The sequence below is a fragment of the Oryzias melastigma genome, linkage group LG24 (assembly GCF_002922805.2).
Source record: "Oryzias melastigma strain HK-1 linkage group LG24, ASM292280v2, whole genome shotgun sequence".
In the NCBI taxonomy this organism is placed as follows: domain Eukaryota; kingdom Metazoa; phylum Chordata; class Actinopteri; order Beloniformes; family Adrianichthyidae; genus Oryzias; species Oryzias melastigma.
Genome location: NC_050535.1, coordinates 18,529,264 through 18,556,554, shown reverse-complemented (window position 1 = coordinate 18,556,554; position 27,291 = coordinate 18,529,264). Strand labels below are relative to the sequence as shown.

Sequence of the window (27,291 nt, the reverse complement as noted above, 5' to 3'; positions counted from 1 at the left end):
TCAACGATGCAAATGTCCTCCACCGCCATCAACGCTCACACAACCCTAAAAAATGTTGACAATGACCACAAACACGTAAACCATCACCTCATTTATTAGACAAAGAGAAGGAAGCGAGATCCATCATCAGGCGGCCATTACAACGTCTTCATTTGATGATTTTGTTTTTTCCTCGTAATCAGACAACAGCTCAGTCTGACACACAAATTAACATACTGACACACAAACCTCCATTAACCCTGTCTGTGTTCCACCCCACTGCATGGTTACCATGGAAACAGGCTCCATATCCGCCTCGTCTGCAGTTCTTCCCCACATGCCTCTGGATTCCCAGCATCTGCCCCCCACCTTCTCCCATCAGCATCCCTGCCCCCACCACCCTCTCTCATTCATGTATTCAGGACCGCCACACAACATTTTACAAACGAAGCGGAAAACTGCATTTGTTTGTCCATAGATCAAAATTCAAATACGTATAGAGGAAACCCGAGCAAACGTCGACTGTTTTGTCCACATTTCTGTAGCAGGATTTGACCTTTCCTAGTTCCTGAAGTGCAGATATTGACTCACATGGACGGACACAGATACACTGTTACCCAAAGTATTGGCTCACCCATCCAAATGATCAGAATTAGGTGTCCTAAGTGTGTAAAATCAAGTCCTCTGGCTGTTTTAACAAACATTTGTGAAAGAATGTTACGCTCTCAGGAGCTCAGTGACTTCCAGAGTGGAACTGTATGATGCCACCTGTGCAACAAATCCAGTCCTGAAATTTAACCTAGTGAGCTCCTCTTTAGCGAGCTAGCAAGTTCCACTGTAGCATGCTAGCGAGCTCTTCTGTGATGAGCTAGCATCTCCGCTGGAGCATACCAGCAAGCTCCTCTGCAGCAAGCTCGCAAGCTTCTTTGTAGCATGCTAGCAAGCTCCTCTGCAGCAAGCTCGCAAGCTTCTTTGTAGCATGCTAGCAAGCTCCTCTGTAGCAAGCTAGCAATCTCCACTGTAGCATGCTAGCGAGCTCTTCTGTGACGAGCTAGCATCTCCGCTGAAGCATACCAGCAAGCTCCACTGTAGCATGCTAGCAAGCTCCACTGTAGCATGCTAGCAAGCTCCACTGTAGCATGCTAGCGAGCTCCTCTGTAGCATACTAGCATGCTCCCCTGTAGTGTGCTAGTGAGCTTATCTGTAGCAAGCCAGCGATATCCACTGTATCGAGCTAGCATGCCCCGCTGTAGCAAGCCAGCAAGCTACGCTTTCCACGGCACAGCTGGCTAGCATAGCGAGCCCACCCACTTAAGCCAATTTGGGCAAACACAGGTGGGGCCACCACAGAAACTGTGGACAAACCCAATTGGGGCCACAATTTCTGCCCTTTTAAACCATACGGGGTACGGGCGGCCTCGCTGGCTGGATACAGGTTAGGAATGGGATAGCACTTCCGTTTATATGTGAGTCAAGACAGGTGAGCCAATACTTTTGGTAATAGACTGTAGAATGACTCTCCCTTCCACTGCTGCCCTTAGTCATCCCTGCTCCCTAACAGTGCAGGAGGAATGAAATCATAAAAAACCATAGCAACCATGACGTTTTTTAACTGTCTGAGGCTAAGAGATGCGTCTACCGCAAAGTATGTTAGATAATTCTCTTTAGAAACCAACGTTAAAAAAATGAAACTTAAAAAAGACTTTTGGAAATTTGGGCATATTTCTAATGAGCTCATGCTGCTCTGCAATAAATTATGTCAAACAAAATTACCTTTTTTTTATTTTATTTGTTTGGCTAAAATGATAAATCATAATCAACTGGGAACTCTTGTCAAAATAAGATCAAATGGGACTTTAAAGTTTAAAGAGCAAATTTGAAGCTGTAACTGTTTTGTAAATGGGATTTGAAAGTATTCAAAGTTGTCAAATTGCTATATTTTGACATCATTTAGGTGAAATCCTAACTCCAAAATACACTTTTTCAAGTCTTCAGGTGAAACTAATCCCATTTATGGATTGACCCCAAACGTGCACAGTTGCTATGGTACCATAGTGTGAGGGGCTGAGCTTTTTATAATAAATAAATAAATAAGATGATAGTCCAGCTGTTTGGGTAAATAATAATACAGTTTAAAAAAGCTTAACAAAGCCTCCAGTGCCGTGTTTGTATGAGTGTTACGTCAGTGAGAGGTGACTACCCATCTGACAGAAGACATGGAAGAGAACAAAAGGGCAGAAACTGACATGAATTCATTTCTCACTCAGTTGTGTTGTTGTCTTATTTACATTTAGCTTTTACATTTGGAGAATCCTTCAGGAGGACCTCAGCAGTTTCAGGTTCGCAGTGAAAGTAACCGATCCTCTGCAGAGCGGACACCGGATCTGCTGCATCAATAATCCAGACGAGCGTTTGTCCGTTTGACCCTTTAAACCTCCAACAAGTTCCTCAGGAAGTATCCCTCAAAGAGCCCGTAAAAAGCCTCGATTCTTCATTTCTAAGGGTGCTTTTGTTCGTTGTGGATGAAGCTTCTTATTCAGGTCTTACAGCACGGGAAACAGATGATTTTAGAATCAGATCAAAACATCTTCTTGGATGACATGAAGTATCTACAGGGATTCCTGTGAGGACTAAATGGACTTGTTACTCGCGCTCAAAAGCTCCTCCTGGCCTCAAACATGCAGGATCCTGAAGGAACGTTTCTGAGGAGTCACTGGTGCTTTTAGGTTTGTTTTCTCTTTTTCTCCAGTCCATCCTGGCACTCGTTTTGGGTAACCATTCAGGCTAAAGTGAGTCATCTCCATGGCGATGAGGAGAATGGAGGAGTCTGTTGGTCGGCTTTTCTGTACAGTTCTGAGGCTTGGTAGACTTCTGGTTTTGGTTGCTTTTAGACTTCTTTTTAATCCTTGCTTTAAGTAACCAATCATGCCAGTAAGAGTCATCACCACAGCAACAAGGAAAACATATAAGAACCCTGTTTGTTCTGGACTTTCTTGCATATCCAAGCCAGCAAGACCAACTGGGCCCCATGTGGTTTAAAAGTGGCAGAAAATGTGGGCCCCAAATGGGTTTGTCCACAGTTTCTATGGTGGCCCCGCCTGTGTTTGCCCAAATTGGCTTAAGTGGACACTCATTGGGTCGCTATGCTAGCCAGCCGCCCAGCGGACAGCAGAACTTCCTAGCTTGCTACAGCGGCGCTTGCTAGCTCAATGAAGCGGAGCTCGCTAGCTTGCTACAGATGAGCTCACTAGCATGATTCAACATAGCTCGCTACAGAGAAGGGTGCTAGCTCGATATAGCGGAGCTCGCTACACAGGAGCTCGCTAGTTCACTACAAGGAAGGTCACTAGCTCAATTCAGTGGAGCTCGCTAGTTAGCTACAGAGGAGCTCGCTAGCATGCTACAGCGGAGCTTACTAGCTCACTACAGGAGAGGTCGCTGGCTCAACACAATGGAGCTTGGTAGCTCAATATAGCCAAGCTCGCTAGCTCGATGCAGCAAAGCTTGCTAGTAGACGATTAGGCTGTCCACCAGGTGGCTCGCTAGCGTAGCAAGCCTACCCACTATGTGAGCAAACACAGGTGGGGCCGCTACAGAAAATATTGACAAACCCATTTTGAACCCACTTTTTCTGACACTTCCAAACGGGGCCCAGTTGACCTCCCTGACTGGGATCAGACAAAGATGTGTCCAAATACAAAATCCACACCAGACGATGATAATCTCAACAACTCATGGTAGAAAAACAGTGTTAAACACACAAAAGACTTAAAAAAAACGATTAAATTAAACTCTTTTGAGGCATAAAACATTTGATAAAATTTCCTTTGTTGAACAATGTCACACCTTATAGCCAGATAAATTAATGGCAATGCCTTACTTCCATGTTGTTTGTGGGATTACTGGCCTCCAAAAGGAATAAGATGCAAAGCAAATATAAATAAATAACATTAAAAAAACAGTATTTTCCATAAAGCTTCACTGTGCCGATGCGGCCGCGGGACATGCTGCCAAAGAGTTGTTAGACGAGGAAGTGGTGATGGATTTCTGCGACTGACACCTGAAAAAAACAGAAGAAGAAGAAAACGTGTTAAATCTCCATTAAACAGATTAAACTCATCTGGCAGCACTGAGATTATAGCAGAGAAGACATGAGATTAGGACGTCTGACGGAAGGTGTGGCTAATCCAGAGTAATCCCTATTAAAGAGGAATTGACAAAAACCCGATAACAGATTAGACACAAATATAACCCTTTAACACCTGAGGCGTCTCCGGTGACGCTTAAACACAAAGTCTTTGTGCCACTTTTCTTCTTCAGAATTTTTTTTCTCTGCACTCCTGAAAGCTCTTCTCCGCGCTTGTGAGGCCTTTACTCCACGCTCCTGAATCCTCCTATCTGCGGTAGTGAGACTTCTACTCTGCGCCCGTGAAGCCTCTTCTCCACGAGTGTAAAACAGCTTCTCCGCGCTCAAGAAACCTCTACTGTGCGCTTGTGAAACCTCTTCTCCACGAATGAAACCTCTTCTCCGCGGTGAGGAGACCTCTACTCCGCACTCCTGAAAGCTCTTCTCCGCAGTAGTCAGACCTTTACTCAGCGCTCCTGAAACCTCTTCTCTGCGCTTGTGAGACCTCTAATCCGCACTCCTGAAACCTCTTCTCTTTGCTCCTAAAAGATCTTCTCCGCGCTCGTGTAGCCTCAACTCCACGCTCGTGAAACCTGTTCTACACACTCGTGGGAGTATACTTACGCTCCTGAAACTAGTTCTGTCCCCTCGTGGAGGACTGTGCACTCGTGGAGCTTCTACTGCAGGCTCATGTAAAACTCAACATTGAAGAAAAGAAAAACAATATAGAAATACCTGTGTACCATTCGTTTTTCAAACTAAAACTACAAATGGAAATTTATAAACTAGTGTAGTGTTTATAGTGGTTTTTATGTTCCCATTTTTAAAAAAATCAAAAATGAAGCAACCACACAATAAACATTTAAATTTATAATAAATTCACAATTTAAATTTAAATTTCCTAAGAAGTGTTCAATCACGGGGCGAGGAAAACACAAAAAAATGAACTCTTAGAAGATTAATTTAAACATTCATCATATGTTTCCTTCATTTTCAATTTTTTAATAGTGGGAACATAAAAAAAATATTAGTTTTTCTGCAGTAGATCAGAAATTGATAAATAAATAAAGCACTCCTTTTCCCCTCTCTTTTCATAGTCTTAATTTAAAAAAACAAATGATATGCGGGTATTTCTGGGGTTTTTTTCCTTCAATGTTGTGTTTCACGCGGGCATGCCGGAGCAGCTCCCTGAGGTCCTCCACGAGGGGGCAGAACTAGGTTTAGGAGAGTAAAAATACTTTCACATATAAGCTTGTGGGAAACTTTTGTCAGAAATGTAATGCCATAGGTTTATTTCTACTCCAGTTGTCATCGGCCAAACAGAAGTGTTCATATTCTACTGTAGTTTGGACGTAACCACTACAAGCTTTTTCAAACCACATATTTTTGTCTGCTCCTCATTCACCATAATTTGAATAAAGAAATATTTAGAAGTGCTTTTTTTTGTTATTTTTAATCTTCCTCCATCATCAGAAAACTGCTACAAAAACGTTAAAAACAACATCAAACTTCACAGGAGTGACCCACCAATACCAATGTGTCAACTGTTTTAAAGTAAAAACACTAAACACTTGAGTGCGTGATTAGCTGGAGAGTTGAATACAAAGACACGCTGAAACAGTTAAAGTCCACACTGGGGCTCACCAGGAGCTGGACTTGTGAATGTCTCTGTTCCTGGTGGGAGAGTTTTCCAGTGATGGAGTTTGGTTCGGATCCGCCTCCACTGAGCAGTCCAGAGGGGATGGGTTTGGAGGACACATGTCCAGCTCCAGAAACATTATGTTCTCCGCCTGCACACAAAGATGAAAAAGAAGTGTAAAGTTCTTCACATTTTTTAACAAAGGATTTCTCTCATAAATATTCAATAACTCATCAATAAAAATAGATTTATATTTCAATAGCGATGATCACCTCACCCTGTATCTGGAGTGAGCTCCCATCGCTATGGCAACCCTGGCAAACTGGCTGATGGGTCGTTTATACCCGACTGCAGACGCCGGCCTTTTCTTCATCTGTGAGAATTTACTGTAAAGGCAGAAGTTCCATCAGTGACTCAGACTCATGAAAAGCATCACATGAAACCATTCCCCACCTCTGAGCAGGAACGAGAGGCTGGAAGTTCCACTGATCCTCCTCCGGGTCGAAGGTCAGCCGGTTCATGATCTTATTCTTCTCCTCCGGAGGAATGAAGTTCTCGATGATCAAATACCTGTGAAACCAAGATGAAGCTTTAATGTGCCTAAAAATAACAGATGCATTATAAGGAACAAAATATGATCAAGAAATGGCTCTCGACAAACTTTACTCATTTTTTTAGGTATTAGCGATTACAGAACTGATAGACCTCTTGTGAAGTTTGCAGCATTTGGGAGAACTGACAAAAAACGGGTGTCAAACATACGGCCTGCAAAATGGTTGTGATGAGAAAAAAAATGAAGGATGTTAAAAAAGCAAGTTTCTTGCCCATTCCTGTGGAGAGTTACAGTTATTTAAAGAAATGGCTGCAATGTGCAATTCCACCACTAGGGGAAGCAAAGGAAAAGTAAAACCGGCATGACAAAAGATCAGGAAGTGAACAGCATATCTATGAAGTTGCTATAAAAATAATCAATAAGATCAAATTAGTGTTGCAAAATAATGCATCAGAATCAGCTGATTTCATAAAAACGACACTACTGTGAAGGTTTACATATCAGAGCAAAGCTGCTTTTCTCCACTTCAGAATCTGCAGGAATTTCTGTGAAAACACGAAGAGTAACAAAAACATTGCAACTAAAACTCTGGTGTTAAAGGGTTACAAAGTCTTTCGTCTTCTCTGTCTCCCAGTGCGTGCTCAGCATAAGAGTAGAGAGACAAAACGCTGCCAGAGAACTCGTCAATGATGCTGTTTTTTGTTGCTTGTCCTCTAACCTGAACTGTCTTGTATTTTTGTTTTTTATTTTCCTTCAGTTCCAAGTGCTACAAAAACACTTTTATAGGGTTTTTGTCAATTAGGAACATTGTGTATCGCCCTGACTGCCAAAGAGTCGAAATTGTGTTAACTCAACAAAAACTACAATTCCCAGAGCCTCTACCCCTTACATTTGTTCTCACTGAAAAGTAGGGCTGGGTTGATAAAATCGATTAATCAATTTGAATTGATTTAAACTTAATAGATCAGTAATCAATCCATAAAAATAGAGATCAATTTAGCAAAAAAAGCTAAAGTCTGCTAGCTTGATGCTAACATTTAATGGTATTATCCATAGGACGGCTAATGCTAACACTCAGTCGACCTAAACATACATTGTTTACTAAATGAACATCTTTATAAACTCACAGACATTAATTTTCTAAACTCTTTTTACAGGATTTGGACTTCTAGTGTTAAGGAAATATCTTTTTAAGTAATCATTTATGGTCTAAAACTAAGTTCTTCTCCTCGAAAAAAGTGTACTGCTATACTGTGATCTCCACCTAGTGGTCAAACTGAAACGTCCTCCAGGAGAAGCAGAACAATGTTTCCAATGTTAATGATCTGAACATTTTAGTTAGAACTTCTCCTTTAGAGAATCCATGTAACACTGGATGATATTAACAATCTCATTATTTCACTGATACATTTACAGTATGTGAACTGGATCAGATTCATATAAATATATTCAAAACATATAGTAGATTATTAATGTATTTCTAAATGTGTATAAATGTGTAAACTCACAATTGAATTGAATGAATCAAAAGAATCGAAAAAAAATTGAATCTATCCAGGCTCTGTTGAATCGAATTAAATTGTTTCTGGAAATTGTTATCGAGCCCCAAAAAGCCCCAAACGTCCTCTGTAGATCCATAAAGGAGTAGATTAGGTAGAATGCAGTAATTGGAAGATGTTCCGGTTAAGAGATGCTCTCTTTACTGACGGTGACTCAGTGCTGGTGAAGCTCCTGGGGATGCTCCTGTGACTCACTTGAACTTGAGCTCTCTGGTGAGCTCGTTCTGGGTTTGCTCCAGCTCCTGCCGGCTCCCCACGTGCTCGTCGTTCATGTCCTTGATCTCCGCCTTGATGCACTGCAGCTTGGAGTACAGCTGCGGGAACACAGACAGTCAGTGGCAGAGAGGAGCGAAGCCTCTCAGTTCGGGGTATCTGCTGGCAAACTGGTCTCCAGATTGCAGCAGCTTGGTTGCCCCTGGCAACAGCACTGGGGGCACTGGCATGTGTGGAGCTGGCCAGCCAATGGGAGCACGCCATACCCTGGTCCCCAACCCCTCGACTTGGTTCATTCCTGTACTTCTCCCACTATGTTCAGTTTAACTTTACAACAAGACTGAAAATAAATCTCTCAAAATTCTTGGTTTTTAATTTGATTTAAAATGTCTTTCTATTTACAAAACAGTTTTGTCATAATCAAAATGATCTTTGTGTTCTGTGAAAATCATACCTGTTCTGTTACAAAGATGTGTGTACAAAGCTTTACTTTGGTTTTCAGGATAGTTTACGAATATCTTTGAGTTTCTCCTACTAACTCAGCATTAAATTAGCATTTTAGCTTTGCTGCCTCTTATAAAACTGTATTAAGCTGATTACAAGTAAATAAAGTGAAAATATGACGTTTTTTTTTGAAGGTCTACTTCTTACCTTTCCCTCTGTTTGCAGAAAAGTGATGCAATTGTCCTTTTTTTCACATTTGATTTTATTCAGCTGATTTTTCAGTTCATCTAATATCTTTTATGAATTTGGTCTTTATAATAGATATTTCACAGACTTTTTAACTTGTAATAATTGAGTAGAATAAATGCTTAGCCTATTAAGTAACATTTTAAACACACAAAATCAAAATTATTTTTATAACTAGAGATTTCACTTATTAAATGTTTTCTTTATGGTTACATTATAATTTCTACAGCTAATTCCGATCATCTTTTATTCTATTCTAAAAGTGCTCTCAGTGTTTTTTTTTTTGTTTTTTTTACTAAAAAACTGTCATTTTCTAGGACATAGTGTCTCCAGGAGTTCATTAAAAATTTGCCTCTAAGTTGTGGGCGGGACTGTTGATGTAGAGTAAGCCGCCACTGATATCCCATCATCCCTTTATTTATATTCTCTCCCGCTAGCTTACATCCACTCACAATCTAACATTAACAAAGAGGTAAATAATGGAACTATCCAGCCGTACAGTTTTCAACCAGATGCCGTTTCCAACAACGGGTCTAGTCAAGCGGATGATTGGAATGGAGCTTAACAGGGAGAGTGTGGCCCGACTGGCATATTTTCTCTTTCTTTTTCCGACATAATTTTTTTATCTGCTCCTGATTTTCAATATTTGACTAAATAAATACTTAGAAATCCAATTTTAAGCTAAAATTATATTATTAATGTCCTCTTTCGTGGAGAAAATGAACATGTTAAAAACACCATTTGCATCAGAGTGATTCTTTAATTCAGCGTTAAACCATTTATCCACACAGCTGAACCTTATCTGAGACTGTGAATAAATATTATTCTGCAGACAACTATTTCAAAATAATATGAAATAGAGACAAGTTCAAACCCAGACATAGAAAGTCAATACTTCTCCACACACTGCCTCTTCATTCTGCCTCAATTTAAGCTAAACGGATCATTTTACGTTGTACTATTTCTAAAATGAGGTTGCATTTATTTTATTTTGAAAGCTTACCTTCTTGAGCTTTTTGGTCTTTGCCTCGACTTCCTGTTGGAGAGAGGTGAAGGTCTCCCTCAGCTCCAGCGTCTCTTCATCCTGGACCAACATCTGCTGCTGGATTTCCCTCTCCTTACGAGTCTGACGACATAAAGTCAATCTTTACCGACGACTGTGACACGTTTCTTCGTGAGGGTTTGAATCGGATAGGTGCAGTCTCCTTACCTGCTCGGCAATCTCCTGCCTCTTCACCTCCAGCATCTTCTGCTGCTCGTTGGTGTGATCTATGATGTTCTTCCCACCAACCAGGAGCTTGCTCTCCATCGCCTGAGGAAACAAACCGTTATCAGGATATATTTAAAAAAAAAAAGTAAGAGGAGAAAGCAGAATCCCAGAAGCTCGAAACAAACATTAAAATGAGCAACAAAAGCGCAGAATTATACTGGAAAAATAACAGAGAGGTTTAGCTTGATGCATTTGTTGACTTTTACTTCTTAACTTTTAATTTCATTTCAAGAAGTTTTTATTTTGCTAAACCTATTAAAAACAATTGACATTTTGGGATTCATGTTTAGAAAAATATTGATATTGGTATCGATATAACCCAGTGCTCAGTGTTGTCCAGCCTAATGAGGCATCCCCGATATGAAGATGGTGAACATGGATGACAGATGGATTATTATGGGACATATCCAGTTTCACTTCAACACCTTTTGATTGAAATGATGGAAAAACACCATTAGCTTTCCTATAATACCTAGCAGTTGGTTTATATGATTTTGAATTCTTAAAACTAGAGTTGTTTACCAAAAACTTTAATGTGTGAGTGCTTAGTAAAGATTCCCTTTACAGTGATTCTCCTGCTCCTTTCCATACGTTTTTCGGCACGTCTTAGTATCAAAACGCTCAGTTGGTTCAGATCATTACTGCTTGTATTTCTAGTATTCATAAACTTTATAGTTTTTGAAATATTGAGCAAAATATGCACCATAGGAAATGAATGAGAAAGTCTTCAAATTCAGTATTCTTACAAAGATTAGCAACGAGCCTGTGTATATATTTATTCGTGGGCTATGTTTTAATCTTTTATAGTAATTTTCCAAAAATTTGCCATTTAGCTGTTACATTAGCATTATGCTAGCTCATTTGGGTAATTTGTTATCTACTGAGATTTTTATTGGATTATTTAGAGTTTTATTATTGAGATTTTAGCAACAGGCTAACATTTTTGAGCAATGTGGTTTACTGAGGAAATTTAGGCTATTTTGTAGCTAGTATTTAAGCAACTTGCTAGCTTTTTTTCCTCTGGTTAATTTGGCATCTACTAAGATTTTTTGGACTAATTTGGATTTTAGCTAATATTTTAACAAAATGCTCAAATTTTTGGCTAATTTGTTATCTACTGAGGTTTTTATAGGATAATTTAGAGTTTAGCCTCTATTTTAGCAACAGGCTAACAGAGAAATTTTAGGCTATTTTGGAGCTAGTATTTAAGGAATGTGCTAGTTTTTTTTTGGCTAACTTGGCATCTACTTATTTGGGGGCTAATTTGGAGCTTAGCTCATCAAACAAAACATTAAAAAAAATGTTTTAAATATTGGCATGTATTAGGGATTTTTAAGCAATTTTACTACAAATTTTCAGAAATTGAGGTCAATTTCATAGTTCTATAATGAAATTTCCAGTCTTTTAGCAATTTAACATTTTGCAAATAGCTTTTGCATTATCAGCAAATCCCTTCATCAGTTAAAGTAAATTGTGTCACAATTTTCAGCAAAAAGCTTCAGCATTTTCAGCAACTACTTTCAGCAAAAACATTCACACTAGCATAATCGCAGATAATGCAATTTTTTATTTTGTTTCATTTTTGTATAATTGTGGTTGTGATCTTTGATGTGTTTTTGCGTTGAGTGAAATGTTGGTGTGTTTTGCACTGTTCAGTTTTGAGCTAAACGAACACGTTCATCAATCTAACTGGATTAAATAAATACTCAGAAAAGTAATTTTAATCATAATGTTATTTTTATATGTTCATCATCAGATAAACGCTACAAGAACATGTTAAAAACACCATCTTCATCCGTCGTTAACCTTGACAGATGGAACTGGATGACGGTTTTTTAGATTTTTGCTGACGCGGCACAAAAGAACAAATCTGACAGATGACACACATCAAAGGCAGAGGACTAAACTAGTCCCAGGAGCTGCTGGAGGTCAGAGAGAGTTCATGTGGAAACAGTCAAACGTCTGTGAACACAAAAGCTGCAGTCAGCGCAGACTTTGCGCTGACGAAGCTGCGAGCGCGCAGCTTCCCTTCACTGTGACGACAAAGCGCCGCCAGGAGCGAAAAGTCCATCTGGAAAAAGAACATCTCTGATAAATATTTCAAAGCAAAAGAGAGGTTTCTACTCTTTGAAATAAGAAGTGCAAATGATGTAGCAAACGGGAAGTTAGAGCATCTCGTTACCATGGAGATAAATGGTCACTGGAGGTGAAAAAAATGAATGTAAAGCTGCTCACATTCCAGGCCTGAATATAAAAGGACATTGTGTGTCTGTCCAACGTGTGCATTCTTTACAATGTTTATTATTCAGTGTCCACAAAAGCAAGTTTAACCCTTTAACACCTGAGAGGTCACTGGTGACTATTAAACACAAAATCTTTAACATACTGTAACTTTTCCGCGTTTAACACAATCAACGTCATTCCAGTAGAATCTAAAGGAGGAAATCGGCTCAATGAGCCGCTTTTCTCCTTTAGATTCTACTGGAATGACGTTGATCGTGTTAAAAATGTAAAAAAAATGACAGCTCCAGCGTTAAAGGGTTAAACTGTGGCAGGGGACAGTGGAGACCTTCAGAGAGGAAACAGGACATAAAGACCCTCTTTGTTTTCACTGCTCTTTGTGTGGAACTACTTGTTTTGCTGCTGCTCATTGTTTTCTTTAAGATTTATGAAGGAAGTTTTTCCTCCCCTTAAACAAATGGAAAATCTACAGTTTTTGTCATTAAAATCAATTTTTATTTAGTTTTTAACATGTCTGTGTGACACTTTTCTTATGAAAGAGAACAAATATAATAAGAAATTAATTTGTTTTTCCATTTCCATTTTTCTTTTAAATCAATCAAAGTGTCTTGGACAGACTCTGTTTGAATGAATGATCTTCTTTCCATCAACAGCTCTGCTGCACATGCACTAAACCCTCATCTGTTCCTAGTGTCTAGTTCAGGTTCTGGAGAAGAGAAGATGGTATCTTCACATTGACTGCAGTCAAATGAGCCGCCGTTCACATTTCTGTGGTCAAATCAGCATCACTGGATTTTTGGTGTGAGTTTCATCCAATACTTACGGTAGCAGGACTGAGAACGCTGGAAAATCTCCACCAGACTCCACGGAGCTTCTTGATGTGACCACGGAAATGTGAACGGCGGCTCATTTGACCGCAGTTGGAAAGGATTGTAAATCAATGAAAGAGCATTTTGATGTTAGCTTTGATTATTTTATCAAGAACTCTGAGAAACCAATGATTGAATGTATTGATCACAGTCAATAAACATTGGAGAATTAGCTAAAAGAGTCTTTGGTGAACTGGAAGGAGAAAGAATCAGGATTTTGGAGGAAGTTCTGTCCATGAAGATCTTCACTTCCTCGTCCAGCTGACATCTGGATCAGAACCATACGGCTGGACATTACCCAGATTGATGGATGTTTTTATGTAGCAGTGGTGAGGATTTATGCTAGAAAGACACAGAGATATCAGAATCGGACAAGGGGGGTTAAGGGCGGGGCTACTCAGCTCCAGAAGCCACGCCCCCTGAAAGGAGAGTTTGGAAACTTCAGATCAACACGAAAAATGTATTTTTAAGATATTTAGATTGTGGGATTATGGTTAAAAATTTCATAATCATAAATTAAAACACTACTGGGAATGTTTTTTTTTTTAAATTGTCTTAGGGGAACTTTAAACTATACTTTTATTAAAGGATAACAAAACCCTAAACAATTTTTGTGTCTGTTGACCTCAATAAATTGGGTTTTAAAAGTGCTGTCTTTTGGTCAATGCCAAATATTTAACAAATTAAAATAAACTTGTTTAATTCTTGAAAATATAGTCTAAAACCGTCTGTGTGCTGCCCTCTAAAGGTTAAATTGATGTATTACAGTTGAGTTTTGTGATTGGTCAAACCATGTACCATGTTCAGAAGTCTAATGTCATGATCTGCGGCTCCAGTAATGATAAAAATTCCAGCCCCAAAGCTCCACCCCTCTGACTGGATATTTACATTTTGGCTGTGGGTGGAGTCAGCCTCCAGCTTCCCTGTTTGGTTACCCTTTAAACATGAGCAGGCTTACTGTGAGCCTGTGTTTGGGTCATGAAAGTGCATCAAGAATCACTGAAGCCTTGCTGTTTTCATCTTTTAACTAATAGGCTGCAAATGCTTGTCTTTATGCAGTTTCCTAATCTTAGTTTCAATTTACTGCAATGCTTCTTTGTACTTTTGCACTTTCAAAAACATAATTTTGATAGAACTACCTTATTTTTCATTGCATTGCCTAAAATGTATCTACCTGTAATTTTTTTCAGGTGTTTGAGGAAATTTATTAAAAGCTTTTGGTTTTTATAACTTTTTGGACTGAATTATAGTTTTACATCATCAATTAAAACACAGATCTCTTATTTTTTGCCAATTTTCTGCATTGTTTATAATCAGCAGTTTCACGTTTTCTATGGAAAACAAAGGCTGATTAATACACTGCAATCTCAATGAATGCCTGGTGACAGCCACTCTAGCATTTTTGTATTACCAGCAGAAACCCGATTGTGATTAGAGAGCTACTTAAGTGAAAAGTGCATGTTTGTGCAGAAGCCTCCTTTGCTGTCATGTATAATGTGCTCTTCAGAGCGTGCTCGAGTTCTTTTTGCTGCTGCTGATCCATTTTCTGGTGGGAACGTGAAGAGAATGGATCGTGTTGCGATCTGAGCTGGCTCATCCACATCATGCAGCCAATCACAGCAGGCCCAGAGCCTGCTGGGAGCAAATGAGCTATAAATATCATGGGATCACAACAGCTCCAGTGTGTGCAGCACAGACACAGAAAGCTTTCTGAGGGAAGATAGAGGAACTGCAAAGAAAAAAGATGAAGAAATGCTGGGAAAAAAGAGGATGAAAGAGAGGGACAGAACTGAGAATCTAAAGCAGAAAAAAGCAGCAGTCCTGATGGGAAATCTCAGATCTCATTACTGTCCACTTACTGTCTGTATCTGTTGACCGACAGATCCATCAAAGAAATCCGGTTAGACCAGAGGAGCAAATGATGAAGCAAAACGTTTTTTTTCTTCATGACATGTTTAAGACGCTCTGTTCACAGATTTGACTAAACGGATGCTCAAAAACACCCAATCAATCCTCACAAGAAAAGTCTTTATAAACCTTTATAAAGGTTAGCAACATGAAAAGACAGCTGGATAGCTCCCATAATTCTCACTGGTAATGTTAGATTGGGGTGTGAGTGGCTGTAAGCTAGTGGTAGAGATTGTAAACAAAGGGATGATGGGATATCAGTGGAGGCTTACTTCCGTGCCAACAGCCCCGCCCACAACTCAAAGTTGAATTTTTGATTAACTTCAGCCGCTCTGCAGAAACTATGCAACTATATACTAGCTGTTTTGGCTAATTTAGGATTTTTTTCAGTTTTTTATGCTATTTTTAGCTAATATTTCAGCTTCATGCTAGCTATTTTTGCTAATTTAGACTTTTTTATGCTAATTTGGAGCTTAGATAATATTTCAGCTGCATACTAGCTGTTTTAGCTAATTTACGCTTCTTTCTTTTAGTTTTTTAACCCGTTATGGATTGTAGCGAGCATTTCAGCTACATGCTAGTGTAGCTACACTAGCTATTTTGGCTAATTTAGGATTTCTTCAGCTTTTCAGGCTATTTTGGAGCTAACATTTCAGCTTCATGCTAGCTGTTTTGGCTAATTTGGGCTTCATTTTTGTTTTTTAGGCTATTTTGGAATTTAGCTAACATTTCAGCTACGTGCTAGCAATTTTGGCTAATTCAGGATTAGTTCCTGTCTGAACTAATAAACCTGCTGTATGTGGAACCAGCTGTGTTTGTGACAAACGCCATTCATGAGGTCATTCAGAGACTCTCCCAGTACGGCGAGCTTCACCATCTACTGAAAGACGGACGCTTTCAGCGGTACTTCTGTCTCTCAGTGAACCAGTTTGATGAATTGCTGTCTGCATAAGTCCGAGGAGGGAAAAAAATAACACAACTAGAGGATCTTTTTATTATTGTCTCCATACAAATAAGAAAATGTTCATAAAATTTGTGAGGAGCAAAAACTACCACGATCAGATTCTCCATGTTGGCTTTGACCTCCACCCACTGATCACATGATCAATATGTCACGGCCCAAAGCAGAATTCCTGAATGTAAACTTTTACAAAATTTAAAAATTGTAAATTGCTTTGCTCAATAAAAAAGAAGGAATTTTGGCTCAAACCCAAATTAAATGATTAAAAAAAAGACAATATTTTTACAATCATGTTGAATAGTTTGTAGTGTAGTTTGTATCGGACCTCCAGGTGTAATTGTAGCATTACACTGTTACTAAATGAAAAACGTGTTTCCTTTGTGGTGTTTACAGTATAAAGAGAAGGAAAACTACAAAGAGAATTCAGATCAGACTTAAACTAAACCTGCAGGAAGTTTACATTAGGTTTAAAAATGTGTAGAAACGTTTCAGGCTGATTATGAAACCAAAGCTAATGCAGGTCGGCTGACTAAACAGACACACAGGGACTTAATTTATCAATATTTTATTGATGCAGCCCTCTCTGCTGAAAGATGGAGCTCAGCTATGAGCTCAGCGTGTTAGCAGCCTCCACACACCAAGATCTCCTTCTGCCTTTGCTTTTCTCCTTTTCTGATACACAGGAAGGCTGCTGTACCAACGGTAAGCACCATTATTGTTTCCATGCAGCTGTGCATGTGTATTTTTTCCGCTTCATAAATATGTAGTCCATGCATGGCCACAACCAGTACTAATTTATCTGGGCTGATTATGAACATTTTAAATCTCACATGTTACATTTGTGATTTAAGACCATTTTTTTGCTAGAAAATGTTCATTTTTATACCATTAAATGGATCTGTTCATTGTGCTTTTTTCTGGGCTGTGTTCTGCACTGAAAAGAAAAACATTTGCAACTGAAGTAGCAAAAAGTATTTTTTGTTTGGAGAGTATTTCCTCAATATTTAAGTTCAATGGAATGGAAAAAAAAATAAAATTGATCTCACAGTAAATCAATTCCCTTCTATTTGCTCTTTTTATTTTTTAGTAGCCTAGACCTTTTTAAGAACAGTTAAAGGATTTGGGAATGCTTCTAATGAGATGCTCTAGTTCTGACCCAGAAAAACTAAGTCTAAGAATAGTCCACTGGAGGGTCACAGAGAACATTTGCTTGATATGCGACGCTTCGCTGGACTGACACAGTTTCAGATGCGTTAGAATAAGAGAAGCATTCAGCAAAAGAGAAGTTCCTGATGTGCAAAAAGCCTCCATCCTGCCAGCTGAACTGCAGTCTCCACACATGCTGGAGAACGAGGAGTGACAGGACACGAGCTCGAAGTCAGTCTCAACCTGTGATCCTGACTAAATCTACCCCGACAGCAGCGGGGCAGACGCTGCACAACAGTTGCACATGGACAGATGGAGCGCCGCAGCGCGATAGCAACACAGAAACCCCAGACACCAAGCGCAAACGGAGGTCGGGTCGACTGGATGCTTGTTGAGCGACAAACTCAACCGTGTGGTCCTCTGATATGTTTAAAAATATATATATATATAATTTACAACCTATCTGATTGGTTGAGAGAAAAAGAATTATCCATTTCAAAACTCACTAAACCATTTTTTTGGGGTGCTGAACTCAAGGTTCCAATTCCCTCTGAAAATTCCCTTTTCCCCTTTAGAATCTACTGGAATTACGTTGATCGTGTTAACAGTAGAAAAGTTACAGTAAATCAAGGAACATAAACACTGGAGCTCTGGTGTTAAAGGGTTAAAATAATATTTTGTGTGCCATCCTTTTAGAAGCACAAACATTTATGGCAAGAATATGAAGATGAAAAGTTTAAACTAGTGACTCATTTATGACAAACAACCAGATAAGTTTTAAAAAAGAAATGGAACAAATCATAGAAATTAACTTTAAAAAGTAGGATAAATACAACTTTAAATATGAGACAGTTTCAGTTCATTCTTGTGATCATCTTGTGTGTTCTTTTCACATTTTGTGGTCACAATAAAGTGTCCTCTAGGAGGTAATTTCAGACACAGGCAGGGACTTCTTTCCACAACCTTTTAATTTGGTTTACAAACATCCAATTTTGACTTGGACTCACAAAAAATGACTTGTTAACATATTTTAGCTCAGCGTAATTGCAGCTTTTCTGTGATTTTAAGGACATGTTTCTGGTGTTTTACTAATAGGAGAATCAAAAAGGAGTGTGAGAGGGGGAACTCACTTTAACAGGTGGAGACAAACCTTTTTTTAGCTTCTTAAGAGGGTAGCATTGTGCTCCTGGACAAATGTTCTCCCAACAGTTTCCTCTTAAAAACGCTGAAGATTCAAAGGCAGGAAATGCTTTCTCCCCTGAACCGCCTCCCACCTTGAGGGCAGTTGTTCCCTCTCATCGCTCCGCAGAAGGAAACGAGGCGGACCGAGTCAAAGACGTCTCAGGATGTAACTCAAAAACACCACATGGTGTTTGATGGGCAAACGAGTAGTAGAAATTGAGGAGGTCGAGTGTGAACGACCTTTAGACCTCATGGAAGAAACACTTGAGAATATGTAAAGTTCTGAGGTTAACCATTGGGTATCACTGGGTAAAGAAAAGTTTGTTTGTACTATCAACATAAAAGCATGAAAAACTAGCAAACATTCCAAGAATTGCACAACCTAAAGATGACAAATGTCACCAAAATTGATTTCAATGGTTTTAACAAAGACCCAAACACCTTAAGGGATTTATTTTGAAGTCACGAGGAAAAAGCTGGATTTTCAAATATAATAAAGGGATCTTTATTTTTGGTAACAACAACCGGTAGTTCCTGGAATCATTGTGTGAATTCTTTACAGCATTCACACATTCTCCTGCTTCTTTCCGTACGTTTTTCAACACGTAAAAACTCAATAACACTTTCAGTGATTTCAGCAATCTTTCAAAACGTTCGGCTCGTTCAGGTCTTTACTGCTTATACTTTCAGTGTATGGAGTCTCGAAAGAGCCAGAATGAAATAAATATATACACCATTAAATAAATAAATAAATGTGTCATTAAATATTTAAAAGTGGCAATAAATAAATAAATGTTGAAATCAATAAATAAATGTTGAAATAAATGTGGCATTAAAATATTAAAATGGAACATTTAAACATTTAATGACATATTTATTTATTTCATTGCCATTGTGGGTTAAAAGAGCCAAATTGAAATAAATACATTTAATATGAAATACATAAATAAATGTGTCATTAATTATTTAAAAGTGGCAATAAATAAATAAAAGTTTAAATAAATAAATAAATGTTGAAATAAATGTGGCATTAAAACATGAAAACGGAACATTTAGACATTTAATGACATATTTATTTATTTCATTGTCCCTTGTAGGTTAAAAGAGCCAAATTGAAATAAATAAATTTAATATGAAATAAATAAATAAATGTGTCATTAATTATTTAAAAGTGGCAATAAATAAATAAAAGTTTAAATAAATAAATAAATGTTGAAATAAATGTGGCATTAAAACATGAAAACGGAACATTTAGACATTTAATGACATATTTATTTATTTCATTGTCCCTTGTAGGTTAAAAGAGCCAAATTGAAATAAATAAATTTAATATGAAATAAATAAATAAATGTGTCATTAATTATTTAAAAGTGGCAATAAATAAATAAAAGTTTAAATAAATAAATAAATGTTGAAATAAATGTGGCATTAAAACATGAAAACGGAACATTTAGACATTTAATGACATATTTATTTATTTCATTGTCCCTTGTAGGTTAAAAGAGCCAAATTGAAATAAATAAATTTAATATGAAATAAATAAATAAATGTGTCATTAATTATTTAAAAGTGGCAATAAATAAATAAAAGTTTAAATAAATAAATAAATGTTGAAATAAATGTGGCATTAAAACATGAAAACGGAACATTTAGACATTTAATGACATATTTATTTATTTCATTGTCCCTTGTAGGTTAAAAGAGCCAAATTGAAATAAATAAATTTAATATGAAATAAATAAATAAATGTGTCATTAATTATTTAAAAGTGGCAATAAATAAATAAAAGTTTAAATAAATAAATAAATGTTGAAATAAATGTGGCATTAAAACATGAAAACGGAACATTTAGACATTTAATGACATATTTATTTATTTCATTGTCCCTTGTAGGTTAAAAGAGCCAAATTGAAATAAATAAATTTAATATGAAATAAATAAATAAATGTGTCATTAATTATTTAAAAGTGGCAATAAATAAATAAAAGTTTAAATAAATAAATAAATGTTGAAATAAATGTGGCATTAAAACATGAAAAAAGCCATTAAAAAGCACTTTTTAACATTTCATAATATATTTATTTATTTCATGATTTAATGACACATTTCATGAAACAGGAAGTGGACACACCATTCAAATGCAATCTGTCAAACTCTGCCGTCAAACTCAGTGGGCGGGCCTAACTCTCATCATCGCTGCTCCATTGCTCTGGCCTGGTGTAGTCGAAATCAGTAATGGAGACCTTTGTGATCTTTCTTAATGGACAGGACGTCAAAGCAGGACCGTTGATCTCAAGAATCTCGGGAATCTTCTTTTTTAAAGTTTTGTCTGACACCTCACTCACATACACGCTGTAAACATTGTTTTGGTGAAACGAAGAACTTTTGTTAGGTTCGCTAAATAAAAATGTATTCTCCGTCCACTTCTGCGGCACCGTTGTTAACACCGGATCCTTTCCCCACGGAGTTTCCGCTTTTGTGCGGCATGGGAGAGTACCTGGCTGGGAACGGAGCTCGCCAAATAACCCTGAATGCAGTGTGCAAACGGGAGCGTTCCCACGTCAGCGACCGAGCCCTATACGGAGCGTGGAGAGGAAGCGCGGACATGAAGGGAGGAGTGTGCGCGTGTCCATGCGTGTCCGTGCTCCCTCAAGCGGACGAAAAGGAGTTTATTCTTCAATGAAGGCAGAAGCGCGCTCCTGTCTTTAAGGCACAGAGTGACACTTCTCATCGGTATCATTAAGTACGCTGTCGCCGTGCAGTTTTTGGTTCTGGAGAAGAAAAAATCTCTTCATATTGAGCAGTATTCTAATGTTCTTCTATGGACATTGCCTCCGTTCTGTAACACTCATCATTTTCAATGTTCAAAGATATTTTTCTGGACAGTTTTCTGCGTAGTCGCGTACTCCAATCGCTGAAATAAATTCAAGTTAAATTACGCGATCAGCCGGCTATTGCACACGGGGTGTAAAATTCCAGTCGTCTGTGACGTCACCAGCAGGTGTCAAATTCCGCGCAACCACAACAACTTGAGCGATTACGAGTCGGTTCGAAGTATAAACCAGCCAAGACAGGACTACTGTAAACACACCACTCAATATAATGATCATCACGCTAAAAAAATGAACAGAAACCCCCTCCCACACCGAGCCCAAAGCTTTTGAACACATTTATTGGCAGGCGAGGCAGCAATCCCCTCAACAACGACAGAGCCCAGGACCATGAAGCTTCTCCTCCTGGTGCGTTCACTGAGCCTCAGAACATAGAACATTAGTGGAAGTCTGATCGCCACCCAGCCTAACTAAGTCCGCTACTTTCTTATGATAAGGAAATAAAAACCGCCTAATCGACCCTAAGCCTGCCCAAGATATACCTACCCGCCTAAAGCCATTTTTGCCCGCAAATTTAGAACCAAAAACCCCCATATTGAGCGGGAATCCGCCCAATCTGGCAACACTGCAGGCCAGAGCAATGGAGCAGCGATGATGAGAGTTAGGCCCGCCCACTGAGTTTGACGGCAGAGTTTGACAGATTGCATTTGAATGGTGTGTCCACTTCCTGTTTCATGAAATGTGTCATTAAATAATGAAATAAATAAATATATTATGAAATGTTAAAAAGTGCTTTTTAATGGCTCTTTTCATGTTTTAATGCCACATTTATTTCAACATTTATTTATTTATTTAAACTTTTATTTATTTATTGCCACTTTTAAATAATTAATGACACATTTATTTATTTATTTCATATTAAATTTATTTATTTCAATTTGGTACTTCTAACCTACAAGGGACAATGAAATAAAGAAATATGTCATTAAATGTTTAAATGTTCCATTTTAATATTTTAATGCCACATTTATTTCAACATTTATTTATTGATTTCAACATTTATTTATTTATTTCCACTTTTAAATATTTAATGACACATTTATTTATTTATTTAATGGTGTATATATTTATTTCATTATGGCTCTTTCGAGACTCCATATCAGTGTTCATAAACTTGATAGTTTTTGTAATATTGAGCAAAATATGGTCAATAGGAAATGAACGAGAAATTGTTTAAATCCTTCAAAAACTTTGGGCACTTTGAAACTTGTAAAATTCTGCATTTACATTCAGCTAGAGACGCCGTTAAACTTTAAAATGTTCATCAACTACTGCGTTTTTACGGTAATTTGGCATTCAGGTTTAATTTTAGCCACATGGCTAATTTTAGCTAGTTTGGACATTTTTCAATTTTTATGAAGGCAAAATTGGTGCTAGCTTACATTTTAGCATTATGCTAGCGGTTTTTGGCTAATAAAACATGTTTCCAGTTTTTTGACTAATTTGACGTTTGCTAACAGTTTAGCATTATGCTAACTGTTTTTGGCTACTTTCAACATGTTTCCATTTTTTTTTTGGCTAATTTGGAGTTTAGCTAACATTTTAGCATTATGCCAACTGTTTTTGGCTGATTTAGACATGTTTCCTTTATTTTAGGGAATTTGGAGTTAGCTAACAGATTAACATTATGGTAAGTGTTTTTGGATAACTTTGACATGTTTACGGTTTTTAGGCAAATTTTGAGTTTAACTAACATTTTAGCATTATGCTCTCTGTTTTTGGCTAATTTAGACATGTTCCCAGTTTTTTTCGGCTGATTTGGCATTTAGCTAATATTTTAGCAAGCTTCAGCATTTTCAGCTAACTGCTGTTGGACCTTTAGCTGCCACACTTAGCGTACAGCTTTCACACTTACATTTTCGCTGGTAATACAATATATCTAGTTTAAATACTTGTTTATTATTTGTTTTATGCTTATCCTTTAAGCTAAAGATTTAACTCATCTGTCTGGTTGGGCGACAGTGACTAAGTCGCTCTGCACGAGTGACTTATTGACCAGATATGAATCAGGGCGAGTAATTAATTCAGCTTTGAGTCAGTGACTGTGGGGATGTGTAAACACGGCACAGAGACGACTGACATTTGAAGCTACAGCGAGCACAGCTCCAGTCAGGAAGGGATGATAAACCAGCGTCTGAACGGGAGAGTCGCTCTGAAGGTCAAGACTGGAAACTATTTAATTGACGATTTAAACTGAATTTATTAGTGAAAGCTCTGCTGAAGAGGAAACAGTTATTATATATATATAAGAAAAAAAATCTGTGTGAAAATTCCTACTCTTATCTAGTTTTGATTTACTTTCAAATCGTCCCCAGTGGACTTTTAATTATGCCTATGCTGTTTTTGGCTAAAATAAAGAAAATGTCATTTTCTCAGACATAGTTTCTAATTAATTTCAAATAATTTTATGAATTGAATGTTAAAACGAATTGTTACACCTCTATTATTTACTGTTTAACTATGTTTTTAAAAATGTTAATGTTCCCAAAGATGATAGTTCTGTAGGGACTGGTGCTAAAATACTGCGTTATGTGTTTTTACACCTGATACAATTTTACATTTTCAGATGTTGGCTGAGAGTTAGACTAATTTTTTTCTCAAATTTGAAGCCAACTAGACGTCTAAATTGATGCAATCCCTCAAACGGCCCCTAGAGGTTGGTTTCAGATGCTAGTTGCCACCAAGCCCAGGCTGGCAATAGCGTACTCACCGGTGTGGAAATCTATGAGACCTGATGAAGGTTTTCAGGTTTTATATTGCTAATGTAAAGTATTGCACAACAGCTCAAAGCTGCTTTATAATGCCACAGAATCAGCTGATTTACATGCGTAAACACTTCACTGTTGTAAAGTGTTGCTGGTTTTCTCCACTTCAGGACCCCTTGGAGCAACGCTAACTGCATAATCGGTTGATGAGTTACGGACGTTGAAAGAATGTAAACACTGGAGCAAGAAAGACGATGACAAAACTATCACCTGGATGAAGATCTCCAAATATGTTTTTCAGACCTGGTTCTTGGATTTTTCTAAGTTCTGTAAAAAATGTTTAGTTTTTGGAGGGGATTGATTTGAATGGAAAATGTATGGTGGCCCTGAAGTGCAAATCCCACCAACAAATCACAAAAACATATTAAAGATCACAACAAGAAAAAAAAAACGACATTAAATTTAAGAAACCAAAACACAATAAAAAAAAAATTAAACGACATAAAAATAAAGCGTTTTGGAAAACAAAATAATTTCCAAAAATCAAAACAAAATGTTAAAAAATGAAACAATAAGAAACCAGAAAAGGAGGGACTCTGGGATATCACTGATTGTGGATGATGAAATGTCTCCATCATTGCTTGATAGTGGATATCATTTTTGCGTTGGTGTGATTTGTACTTCAGGGCCACCGTAGAACTGTTTTATGATGGAAGCTTTCTTTTAATAACAAGTCCCATCCCTCAACGTCATTGTCACATCAGTCTTGACCTGAGATCAAACATCAGGACCTAAAGACTCCAGAAGTTCCAGAAGTTGTCTGGACTCACCTTGTACTTTGCAGTCAGCTGCTCCGCGGCCTCCTGCTCCTTCCTCAGATCTCCCAGTAGTTTCTGCTTCTCCTCGGCCAGCAGGAACTGGTCCTCTGTGATGGCCTCCTCCTCCCTCTCCAGCCGTTGCTCCTCCAGCTTCAGGTACTCCTCTGTCTCCGTCTCCACCACCTCTTCCTCATCCTCCATTTCTTCATCACTGTCTCTCCCCCAGTCCTCACCGTCCACCTGCTCCTTCTTCTGTTTGCTCCTCCACCTCCTGTGGTTGAGCTGAGCCTTGAGCCGAGCGATCTCCTTCTGGAACTCGCGCAGGAGAGCGTCTTTGGGGTCCTCGTTGACTTTGGGTTGGTTTTGAATGTTCTTGGCACGGTTGGCATAACGGAGTGTAGTGAGGGTCTCGTCGTAGTGTGCGGGGGCCGGGCCAAGTGTTGCGACCATGACGGTTTTGGCATTCCCACCCAAAGAGTCCTGCAGGAGGCGTGTCAGCTTGGAGTCTCGGTACGGTACGTGGCCGCTGCGTCCATCTGCCAATGCCGAAATGACGTTCCCAAGAGCTGACAACGACAGGTTGATCTTTGCGGCTTCCTTCAAGCGCTCTCCGTGGACACCGGTCTTGGCTTGGCGTTCACTCCCCGCCAAGTCCACCAGGTTCAGGCGTCCAACTCTGATATGCTTTCTTCCATCTGGGCCAGGCTGGCTGCACTCAACCGTGATCAGGAACAAGGCATGGGACCTGGATGAATGCTCGTTCATGTCTGTTGCTCCAACCGCCCTCGCCTGATTGCCAACGTTCATCACCTCCTCGATCTCTTTGATGCTCTTGCAGACACACGACGTGAGATCCGGAACATACACGCCTGTCTCTGGATTCTCCCTGAGATCCAGGCCTTTAGCAGTGCTGTGGTTTGGATCCAGGAGGTCACGAATCTCCTCTCGGTAGATCTCAAGGTATGACGCTCGGACCAGGTACTGCTTGTCGGACTGGGAGCGGGAGATGTGGGTGAAGATGTGGTCAAAGGCGTTGGGAATCACACCTCGTTTTTCTGGATCCAGCCAGGCTCCCTGCATGGTGTAGGTCTTCCCAGTTCCGGTTTGCCCGTAGGCAAAGATGGTACCATTGAACCCCGCCAGGACTGAGTCTATCAGAGGCCGTACGCTTTCATCATACAGGTCTCGCTGTTTGGAGTTGGCATCGTAGACCGCATCGAACGTGAAGGTTTTCTGGGGCTCGCTTGGTGAGGCGCGGGGGTTTCTGAGGATCACCTGTCCGAGCCGCAGATCCATCTGCACGATCCCCCCTACAGGCCCAGAGGACTCCTCTTTCCGGTTCAACGGACGACATCGAACGACCACCTTCACTGACTCACTGCTCTTGTTTTTTGACATGATGAGATTCGTTTGTTATTACAGCCGACAAAAATCCAGATTATATCTTTGAATGAAAGCAAAAACCTTTGTGGATCCTTGTAAGTCAGAATCTCATTTCTCTGTCATTTTAATTCATTCCTCAGTGTTCCTGATGTCTCAATGATCAAAATTGACAGTTAAGATGAAAAATACCGACCATCACTGTGCATTATCTATAATGTCAGTCAGTATTCCATCAGGCGGATGCTCGGATCTCCTCGCGTTCTGTTTCGACGCCTCGCTCAGCTCTACCTTAACGGCCGGATCCCGTCCCTGAATGAGAATCCTACACAGCCGGTACAGACGCGGGTGCGTTCACTCATCGTCCTCCCGTCGCGCAGACTCTTCTCGGTCGGCAGGAGCGCCACTCCTGGCTCTCCGCATCTCCCAGTTCTCCGCCGCTCCGAGATGCTCCGAACTGGAACGCTCCTGCACGCAGAAAAACACGCGCACACAGTCATTCAACCACCACACCCCACATCACTGCGGAGTCGAGCAAAGGATCATGGGAAATTGAGTTAGCATGGATGTTTTTGCAAATATTTAGATTTTGTTTTGTGTTAAAATCAAATTTTAAAATGTAAAAACATAAATTAACACCTGGAGGTTAATTCTGATAGAAATTTTTGTTTATTTTTTGTAATTTACTTTTTATTTCAGCATTGTTTATACAGTTTTCACATGTAAAGGGTGGTTTTCAATTTAATTTACTTTAAAATTATGCTTGTTTTATGCTTCTATGATGTTTTGATATCCTGATAGAATTTTTTTTATTAAAAAAGACTACAATTACATTAAAAAGTAAACATGTAAAGTACAATAAATTATTCCTGCTCTACTTGGATCCAGATAAATTTAGTGTAGGCTAAATATATACTGTATATTTTTTAGTATATTAACATAAATAGCTATATTATGTATTAAGGGACTTGAATAAAGCTATGGTGAGATTTTTATTTTTATTTTCGTTACTGTATAAACATACCTAAAAAATCTAGGAATGAAATGTCACTTAAATGGTTTAAAAAATTAATCTTGATCTGAAAATGATGATGACAAAAACGTCTGATTTGGGATGATTAGGGATGCAGGAAATAAAAGGAATTTAAAATGAATAATTAC

At 38.7% G+C, this 27,291-nt stretch overlaps 1 protein-coding gene across 1 annotated transcript; it reads right to left on the bottom strand.

Moving 5' to 3' along the window:
• Window positions 1-76: 76 nt before the first annotated feature.
• Window positions 77-26,876, bottom strand: LOC112157871 (kinesin-like protein KIF3C). Its single transcript, XM_024290936.2, has 8 exons — window positions 24,763-26,876; window positions 9,970-10,071; window positions 9,763-9,885; window positions 8,052-8,170; window positions 6,198-6,314; window positions 6,022-6,130; window positions 5,750-5,895; window positions 77-4,039 (listed from the first exon to the last, which is right to left on the bottom strand). Exons 1-8 carry the CDS (start codon window positions 26,146-26,148, stop codon window positions 3,958-3,960), a joined length of 2,184 nt encoding a protein of 727 aa, XP_024146704.1. The 5' UTR covers window positions 26,149-26,876; the 3' UTR covers window positions 77-3,957.
• Between the last annotated feature and the right edge of the window lie 415 nt (window positions 26,877-27,291).